The sequence below is a fragment of the Camelus ferus genome, chromosome 1, assembly GCF_009834535.1.
Source record: "Camelus ferus isolate YT-003-E chromosome 1, BCGSAC_Cfer_1.0, whole genome shotgun sequence".
Classification (NCBI taxonomy): Eukaryota; Metazoa; Chordata; class Mammalia; order Artiodactyla; family Camelidae; genus Camelus; species Camelus ferus.
Genome location: NC_045696.1, coordinates 38188331 through 38198916, shown reverse-complemented (window position 1 = coordinate 38198916; position 10586 = coordinate 38188331). Strand labels below are relative to the sequence as shown.

The window sequence follows — 10586 nt, the reverse complement described above, 5'->3', positions numbered from 1 at the left end:
TTATACAAAATATTTCTCTTTATGAACTTGCTTAAAAAACACCTAATTTATAATCATCATAGGTAGGCAAATTTTCATATATCAATTTTTTTAATTCATGGGTAAGTGCTTTTCCTTATTCTAGACATTACACTCTATGTACTATCCAAGAACCTGTTTGTCTTTGCAGTGCTCATGTAGCACAAATGAATTATAATACAGCAGTCAACCTGAAAGAATACATACTTATTCTACCGCTATGCTATTAAGTTAAAATAATTAAATTGTGTATACATTTACAATTAGTGCTTATTTTTATCAACTCAGATAGCCACACACCTAACATTACAATAGTAAAATAATACATAACTAATTCTGTTTCTGAACATTCAATTTCTAAGGAGATGCTATCTTGATCAAAAAGTAAGTACAGCTTTTACACTTGAAGTTATGAAATGAAATAGGAAGAGCAGTAATTTTTCATTTATATCCACCAGGTTCAGGTCCTCAAACAGGTTGATGGCTAGAGGATACAATGGTGTCCTAGGAAAGTAGCTGAAAGTACTTTTCAGGACATGGACTGAAAATACACACTTTCATCCCAATTCTTGATCCAAAGTTCAATTTAAAGGTATGCTTGCTGCAATTTGAAACTGTAAACTTGTTTCTTTACCATGAATCACAGTTTTTAATAATTAACATACTTTAAATAAACACACCAGAAAAAGGCAGTCTAATATCCTCTAAACAATAGCTCCTTCCACCTGTCACTCTATGAAAAATCATTACAGATGTGAAATATTTTGATTTTCTATACGTGAATGTGTTTTTAACGCATACTTATGTTTATTTTTCATGTAATTAAATAGAATATATGCCCATCCATAAAACTAACATTAGAAGATTCTTGTGAAGCAATTTTACAAGTAAAACACATGTTAAGTAGTATTATTTTACTCTCTTCCTTCACTCCTCATAATCTTATTTACTGTGAAATTCCTCATCTTATAAAAACCATCAAGTGATCAAAGAGTAAATATCAATTACTGAAGGATACATAACATCAACAGAGAAGACTCAGTTTCTAAAGATCAGAGACTGTATGATAATCAGTTGCAGCCTCAGAATCTAGCATGATGTCAAAGGGAGATGCTTAAGATACAACTGTTGAGTGACTTATTTTCTTTTCTTTGAAAGCAACTGTAATGAAATAATAGATATTATTTTCAAATGATACATAAATATTTTATATTATGAGGGCTGATCATCAATACTGTTAATATATTATCATATAACAAGTGGGTTTTTTAAGTTTTTAAATTAATTTTGGATGTAATTTAAAGAAAACAGAAAATTTTCCTGCTAGACCTGGAAAGAGACTAAAAATTCTTTCACTGGACCATATATTCTTGGAGGGAAAGTTCTACTTGAATTCCTTATATATGGTAAGTACACTCCCATCGAGAAGTAGGTCTCTGACAGTATCTGTTTAAAGAATGATTGTTTTCACTCAGTTTTAGGATATTTATCTTTGAAAATTAAAATTGTATATCTCATAAGAAGGCATAATGTTTAATGAAAGGGAATAACTATAAAGTAGTATTTTCCAGAACATTCTAAGCACTGAAGTAAAATATAAGATTTACTATGTCTGAATATATATTTAGGAATACTTGGAAATGTTTCAATGAGGCATCTCCAGAGTATGAATTTTCTAAATATACATAAAGTATATAGGACTATTGTTTAAGTTAGGCCTATTTATGCTTTTATATATTTAATAATTATATTCTATATTATTATTAAAAGGCAACTCAAAAAAATGAATAATGAACTAGTCAGGGAAATTTTTCAAATTACATGCAATTTACTGTTGTTTAGTGGAGACTAACAGTTTCTTCCCTCATTCCCAAGAATATCAGATATCCTAACATCTCATTTTCTGGGTTTCTTACAAGCTTTCTGAAAATTTATTTGTTTCTCTTCATTTGAACAAAATGCAGAGGGAATAATGGAAAATATCTGAAAACACACCTATTTTACTTCTACATTTACATTTTTGTTTTTACTAACATTAATTTGATCATAAAAGAGATGAATAAAATTGGTGCCATAACTCAAACTTCCAAATATTGCTCTGTATTTTAATAGACTGTTGGATCACCATATTGCTTTGTGAAAATGTCCCCAACCACTTGTGCCATTATCAACTCTGACAAAAAAGTAACTATATATGGAAAGTTATCATGTCAGAAATCCATTAACAAATTTCACTTGTTGATCCAATATGAGTGTACTATGTTATACACAATGGTTTGAAATAGCAAAACTGCACTATTAAGAAATATTTTAAATCACAGCTTGAGATGAGTAAAGTGGGAAATGGACTTCTTACCCCATTCCTTCCTATCTTCTGTCAATGATCAAGGTCATTTTCATGGAGAGTAATGGAAAATATTTTGGGGCCCCACGGGAAAAAATGATATAAATGTTGAGTATCTACATTTATTTCTCTATAAGGACAAAATGGTCCTGTAATCCTACCTCTAAAATATACCTCAAATCCATCTTCTTCTCTCACCTCACTACCAGCACTCTGGCCAGGCCACCTAACCCCTTTCGTTGGACAACTGCAACAGACTCCTAATTCTAGTCTCACCGTCTTCCCATCATCACTTCCCTCACTAACCATAATGCTCTTAAAATGAAAATGGGTTAGAATATCTCAATTGCTTCCCATTTTCCCTAGGATAATATGAAACCACAACTCCTTACCATGGCTCTTTTTCTTCTCTGTGGGATCTGGTTCCTGAGTCTTTCAAATCTTAACTTTGTGCTATCCTCTTCCTTGCACAGTATGCTCCAGTCACACTGGACTTAGGTCTTCAAATATGCAAGTTTATTTCCCTTCAAGGTCAGTGACCAGGCAGTTCCCTCTACCTAGACTGAACTTCTTCCCATTATGTACAATTAGCTCTTTCTCTTCCCTGTGAATGTGGCTTACATGTAACCTCCCAGATAGGCCCTTCCAACCATCACATTTAAAATAGCATGCCCTTCCTATTATTCTCTATCTCAGTGCCTTTACTGTTTCCTGTATAGCATAGCATTTTACTTACTTACTTTTTTTTTCTTTTGCCACTCTCCCTTACTAGAAAATACATTCCAAGAGGGCATAAAGTTTGCCTTATTTATCCTTTTTCCTCCATCATCTAAATATTAAAATCTAAAACAAAATACTCAATAAAATAAGGCAAAATCAGAGGTAATATAATTTCTTTTTTTAAAGATGCTAGTCTAATGAAATTTCAAGTTGATCAGAACCTTAAAGATACAGTATCTCACATTATGTTGTCCAATTTATATATATATGATATATACAGCATAATTTTTATTTAAAAAAATGCTGTACAGTATAAACAATTTAATCCTTCCATACAAGTTTAGTTTGATTAGATGACTAACAAAGTACAGTGGACAAAGTTAACCCATTTTGATTATTTAACTATACCTATTGATTTCCACCATATTTATACTCCCAAGAAATGTTGACTCAAGACCACAATGAAGAAATTTCTATTACTTTTGGGGTTTGGTTGACTGATATACAGTGTGAAATAAAATCTATTCTCTCACCATTTGGGACAAATGGAGTATGTAGTCAGAAGTACTTGTATGCGTGAAGACAGAAGAAAGAGATGATTGATACATGGTGCCTGTGATAGGGAAAGAGGATTGGTGGAAAGAAATACAAGAAATCTATGATGTCTTTAGTACTTCGTTTATTTCTACTAGCAATGATTGGTGAAGAAAAGAAATAATTTCTACTCTAATATTTTCTTAATATTTCATTTTGTAACATAAAAGTAATATAAGTTCCTTATAGGAAAATTTGAAAATATAAAAAATAATAGAAGATGTAATTTAGCCATTCTGTCTTATGCCATTAGATATATATTTTCCCCCTTAGGAAAATCCAAATAAAACTGTTTTATTCATGTCACTTCTAGTTTGAAGAAGAGATCCTTAAAGAAGAGTGTATAATTTTTATGTAAGAAAAAGTTTTTAGATATAGTCTTAACCCAAACCCAGAGCAAAAAACATTTAGATGTTCAATGCATATCAATGACATTTTGTATTTCTATTTTAAATACTAATCATGATAACTAATTGCACAATGACATTTCAATTTGTAAATATATAATAAAATTACATCCTAGTTTGTTTTTATAATTATGGTCAACAAGAAGGCATGTGATTACAATCTCCTACACCTTTACAACTACAGTTTATCCCTGAAAATGAATTTTACCTAAGTGAAAGTTCCTTTAGCAATATTCTTTGGAAATCATTCAGTTTTCCTTATTTAACAAAAATGTTAATATTTTCAGTAAAGTTCACTCAAACTTTTCAAAAACATTTCAATTACTCTCTTTCTATAAGAATATTCAGTTTTATAGTTTGTGAACAATATTTATGGCAGTTCAACTAATTTTAGGCTATGAATTTAAATAAGCAGATTTTTTCTGCTCAGGTATGTTCACCTGTATTTACATACAACTTAGTGCATTTAAACTCAATTCATTCAAATTAATAAATTCAATAAAACTAAAGAGTCAGACTACTGTTTCCCTTGTTTACTTCATCTGTCACTGAACTGCCTAGGCTGGTGGGAGAGAGGGGAATCAATTCACACAATCTTCGTAGAAAATGAACTCACTAGAATCTTGCATCCAAACCATATTTTGATCTAATAAATTATTTGAGTATCTGATTGATTATTTTTGGAGTCACACCCTAAGAGATGCATCAACTCTTTTTAGGAGAAAGCAGAGTAATCTGAATTAATGGATTCTTGGGGGCTACTAACCACTGTAATCAATACACATGGTTACACATGGTTACTTAAATATGAAACAAGATTGTATTTTATACTCACCTAAGTATCCTACTAGTACAGAAATCTGCTATTTTTAATAAAAATTACCAACACCAAATACTGTGGTTTTAAATAGAGGGAAAATTAATGGAATAAGAGAAATCTGAGTACAAATCATGCTTTCACTTACTTAATCAGATGAAATGATCTAGGAAGCAACTCTACATTCTGATCGATTCAAGGAGGTTTGGGTAATAGGAAGAGTCACATTGATTTATTTTGTCTTTATAGTGTAGAGCTTCACAGCTAGATAAACATCAAGACAAGAGATGCTTTCTAGACTCATGTTACTCTTAGCACCATGTTAAGCACCATGTTAAAATTTAGGTAGTTCATTTTTCTATCATTATCACCATTTTACCCTGCCTACCTATAGAAAACTAGGAAGGGGGAAAAGGATGATTCCTTCATTCAACCACGAAAGATTTTATATAATCTGGTAAAAATAAATAACATTAAAAAGTTTACATTGTGAATATCCTTAATTAGAAGGGAAGTTACATAAAACTGAAATTTTGCCCTCCGTAACAAATTTTTAAAATAAAATACAAATTCCATTAGCTCTTAGGATGAAGTTACTAGGAAAATGAATACTATCTCCTTAAAATTAATATTAATCCAATTACTTATATTTATTATGTGTATAAGAAATCTGATTTATAGTTAATATTTCTTTATTGTATATGTACCACAATAATTCTCTAATGCTTTATGTTTTCAACGTTTAAAGATTGGTAAGATACATTGACGCATGTCACCTATTTATGAAACTATAAATAAGAAAAAATCCCCTGAATGTTCAAAAGAATAACATTTTGAAGTTCCACATTTTATTAACTATTATCGGGATGACTTCAGTAGTCAAAAATTATCCCAAGGTATTATAAATCATAATTTCTAATCACTGATTTTAGGCTACAAAAACCATTTTATAAGTAATCATTTGTGTCTGATGAAAAAATATGAACATATTTTCTCCACAGTCTTCCGTTGAAGAACTCCTTTAAATTTTACCCAACTTAGACTTTAGGTACTACATTAGCCAAGTGTAAAGGATAGCTTGTGTTTTTAATACAAATTTGAGTTTTAGTAGACTAAGTCTAATGATCCTATACAACTATAAAATAAACTGAGTAATACACATTCACTAACAGTAAGTTATGCTAATTTATAAAAACACACATAAATTACATATAATTGGTAAATATTTTAGGTAAAATGTCTTTAAAAAGTATGGGCAAGCCATTAAAATAGACAAACAAATAAAAATTACTGTAAGAGGTTAACAAATAACTCCTCTATGCCCTTAAATTTAACTTGCGTATCTGAAAGGTCATATTTTAACACTTGACACATTTAGGTAGAATGGCACTTTAGTCATGTGAAGATTCTGAATTGAGTTTTACTCATGTTAGTATCCTCAGGGCCTAGGATGGTTACTGGTGTATGGTGGTAGACACTTATTGAAAAAATAAATATTGACTTAGGGAAATGATTGCATGGAAATAACTGTTAAGATGTTTCTAGTAAACCTGACTCTCAAAGCACACATCTCTTTAGTAGCACTAAATACAAACATATAGTACAATATAAATGTCCGACTTTACAATTATTAAAAATTGTTTCTCCTTACAATAAAAAGGCCAAGTACATAATTACATGTTATTTTTAACAATCCTATTTTCAGCAGTAGATTAAATAACTACCCCTTTGATACTTAATGTCAATAGTCCTTGAAAATAAATAAGGGAAGTGTGTGAAGGTATACACCACCATAGGGGAGTATGGCACTATAGGTGGCACTTATAATACATCTTCAAAGGCATGATGGTTCTGTATCACTTCCAAATTTACATATGCATTTGTGATTGCAATCTAGCAGGTCAAAAAAAATTAGGAAAACATGTCAAAAGTACCAGTTGTATAAATGAAAACAACTGAATATTGATTCTGAATAATTCTATTTCCGATAAAATAAAGTGGTCATATATGTTCATAATAAAAAAGAAAGCTGTGTTGTTTTACTTGCCTTCTCACCCTCACAAAGAATGTGCACAATTTCACATCATTTGACCTCCATTTTTATATTTGTAAACTATTCTGAGGTCTTATATGTTGAATGGTAACTATAATTGAAATTTTATATGTGAAATGTTTGTAAAAATGTGACAAAACAGGTGACATACTGGTGGTCATCACAGTGCCAATGAGTGCATCCAGCCAGGTACATGCTGGAAAACTTTTACGGTCGTTCACTGGTTAGTCTAAGAGGATTTAGATTATGCAGGTGATTTTTTTTATAGATTCTCAGATATTCATAGCAGAAATCCAATGAGATATGTCTCATAAATACGGTTGACTAGAAAGAAAGAAAATGTTTAAAAATTCTCAGTGCTTTCCATTTGCTAAGCGTGACTTTCACTGTTCACACGCCATTCATCTTCACTTTACCACTTCACAGAAACAAAGTCTTCACCCCAAAAATTTGTCACTGACTCGACTTTATGAATAGGATATCCACAACTTACAAATTCACACCTAATGCTTATCCCCCCACCCTCTCCGGGCATCTGGTCTACGATAATTTCCAAGACGTCTACACTCGGTTCGAATGGGGTAAATCGGTTGCAGCTAGGCGAGGGCGGCTTAGTTTACGGACGGCTACAAGGGAACGATCCGCTTTCCTGAAAGCATGTGGGAGAACCTACACGTTACCGTTCTGTGAGCGACCGCAAAGAGCCAGAAGTCTCCATTAAGCCTGTGCCACCGAGCCTGACCTCCTGTGGAGACCGCACAGCCGGGAGCGGTCCCGCCGCCAACAGTGGGGGGACCCAACTGCTGCTGATGCTCACCAACCCGTTTAAAGACATTTGTTAGCAGAAGGGACCACAGCTCGTGCGACAGCGGGTCCCGGGCGATGGGGGACACGGCGATCTGGTGAGGGAACATTCTCGACCCCCTCGTGTGGGGAGGCTGGAGAAGCCGACTCCGGGACGAAGTTACCTCAGGAGACTACCAAGGCACCGGTCCTCAGAGCACCCGCCTCCTCCCGCCTTCCCCCGCTCCTCTGCCCCCGTCCCTTACCTTGGTTGTTGGAGACGTGACTGCAGTCGACCGGCCAAGCTGTCAGCAGAGGCAAGAAGAAACCAAACTGCAAAAGAAATTCCCGGACTTCGCAGCCCCCCATGGCTCTCCTCGGCTCTCTTCTCCTCCCCCTTAAAGAGAAGTGGCAGCAGCGCAGCCAGGTGTTCTGCGTAGGGTAGGGGTCCCAGTCCACGTCTTCTTCCTCCTCCTCTTCCTCCTCCACCCGGCCCACAGGGGGTGACCCGGGGCGCCCCCCGCGCGAGGCCCCGGGGGCAGGGCACGAAGGTCCAGGCTGCCAAGGTGCAGGCGCAGCTGCTTCGGAGGAGGACGCTGCCTGCGGCGCCAGGGACCTCCTGACGGCTGTAGGCGAGCGGAATTGCATCCACCACCGCGTCCCGCTCGCGCGAGGACTATTCACTTGGGCCCGGGAGAGCGCGCGCGCAGGAGCGAGCTCGGGCTGTGGTTTGGGGGAGGGGAGCGAGGGGCGGGGGCGGCCGCTCGCGGCGGGTAGGGGGGAGGGACGACCAGGTGCGGCTAGCAGCTCCCGCGGCCCGAGCGCCTCTCTGGACTGAAGTGGGCACTTGCAGAGCCAGGAGCAGGAGAGGCGCAGCAGCTATGAAGAGAGGCGAGGGGCGAGGGCCGCGGGAACTTTCCTCCCGCCGGTGCGGCGAAAGCCCAGCAAGTGAGGCGGCTACGGGAAGCCGCGAGCGGCCCGGGAGAGATGTGGAGCTGCGCCTTCAGCCGCTCTCCTAGGTGGCGACGGCAGCGGCCCGCAGAGCGAACACCTCCAACTCGGCCGCGTCTGCGCTGCGCCTCGGCAGCCGCTTTCCCGGCATCTCTGAGGCCGCACTGAGTACCCCAAGCACTTTGCTCCCCATTTCGCGGCAGCAGCGTCCTGCGTTTCAGGGCTAGTCAGCACCCAACACGGCTATCCCCCGACTTCACATTTCCGCCGCCGGAGGGGGCGAGTGCTGTGGGCAAGCGCTCCGGGTCCTGGGTGAGCTTGGCCGTGGCAGACCAGCCTGCCCGCTCCTCAGCGCGGGTCGCCTAAACTTGCCCAGTAGGGCGAGAGCCTCAGCTTTGCGGCCGCCTCCGCTGCTTCGAGTCCTAAGAAAGCGAAGGAAGGGAGCAAGCAGCAAAGGAGAGTCACATCAGGCCCGACAAGGGCGGGTGCCTGGCACCACGGCTCACTGAGGTCTTCTCGTCGCCGTGCGGCCGCGACTTCGCAGTGGAGGTCACGAGCATTGTCGCAGATGTGGGCGCTGGGATTCCCGGGGTCCGGAGCGCCCGCGGTGTGCTGGCATCGGACCCCGCGCTCAGAGCAGCCCAAGGGCTGAGCGGCGCTTGGCCACATCCACAGCGGCGCCGAGTGCCTGCGAGCGGACCGCTCTCTCCGTGCAAGCCGCCCCCTCGCGGCACCCACTCACTCCCAGCGCTCGGGTCGGTTGGGAAGCCGCGGCGCCGGCTGCTTGGTGGGATCACGCGGCCCTCGCCCGGGAGCGGGGCGGAGGGGCAACACGCGGGACTAACAGGGAGGGGCCCGGCGCCCGTGGCCCTGAGGCTCTCGCCCCGCGGTCGAGGAGGGCATTGTGGGCAGGGACGGAGCCGGAGGGCAGCTAAGCTCCGCCACCCAGACGCTCAGCCCGCCTGGCAGCCGCGGCTCGGATGCTACCAGTCCGGCGCTAGAGGGGGTTAGTCGACAACAAAAATGCCTCCACTGCTTGCAAGTGAAGCGGCTTACCATGCAAGGAACTACAAGGAAGGAGGAATGCTCTCAGGCCAAACTTAATGCGTTTGTGAAGGGCGCGCCGAGGAGCCCAAATCGCTGGTGTGGGGGTTCTGTAATACTCTATTCACTGTTAATCATCGCCATCATCATCATTATTATTTTCTTTCTTGAAGGGACTTGGGGTATCACAGTCGAGTGATTTCCAAAAGCCCAACTCAAAACTCATCAGAATGTTTTGAAGAAATATTTATGGCAATGGAGGAAAGTGAGCTGAGAAGAGAGAGCTGTGGAATTACGTAGGATGGACGATATTTTCCTTTCAGAGGGCGGGGGGGGGGGAGGCACAGTGGCAGAATTTGGGAGAGTTAGTGGATGAAGGAGCAAAGGGTCAGCGGTCGACGCTTACAGAATTCTGGAAGAGAAAGCACCCTTCTACTCAACGCGTTTCCGCGCGGCTGTGTTTGTGTCACGTACAGTTGAAGTGGTTTCAGTTAATTGTTGTACAGTCAATTGGAGGCAAAGAGAAGGAGGGCAAAAGATGCGCCACGTCTAATTCCGCTGCAAGGACAGAAATGTGAATTGCAAGTGATTCTGAGACTGTGAGGAAGGTTTCCCATTGGTGACTATACTTTCATTCTCATTATGAATTCAAACTCTGCCTCTCTTTAAAGGTGTCCAACGCCAATTTAAATATATGCAAATAAATCACTTATGAAGAGAACCAAATATAGATTTTTATATATTGGTACTTAAAGGAGTAAAGTCTGATTTTGCTGCTGATTTTATCACTCTTCCTGATACTGACACTCAATATCATTTGTAATATGATTTAACAAACTCAGTTTACAATTTACA

General features: G+C 39.5%; 1 protein-coding gene across 5 annotated transcripts in view; it reads right to left on the bottom strand.

Annotated features, from left to right (window-relative positions):
• The window catches only part of EPHA6 (EPH receptor A6), a 730766-nt gene extending 722284 nt beyond the window's left edge, over positions 1–8482 (bottom strand). The window contains exon 1 of one of the 5 annotated variants that reach the window (XM_032489822.1): positions 8003–8482. In XM_032489822.1, coding sequence (XP_032345713.1) covers positions 8003–8384 — 382 coding nt within the window. In that variant the 5' untranslated portion in view covers positions 8385–8482. The remainder of the gene's footprint in view (positions 1–8002) is intronic. The other 4 variants (XM_032489814.1, XM_032489792.1, XM_032489798.1 and 1 more) reach the window with 4 other exon arrangements.
• Positions 8483–10586: the final 2104 nt, after the last annotated feature.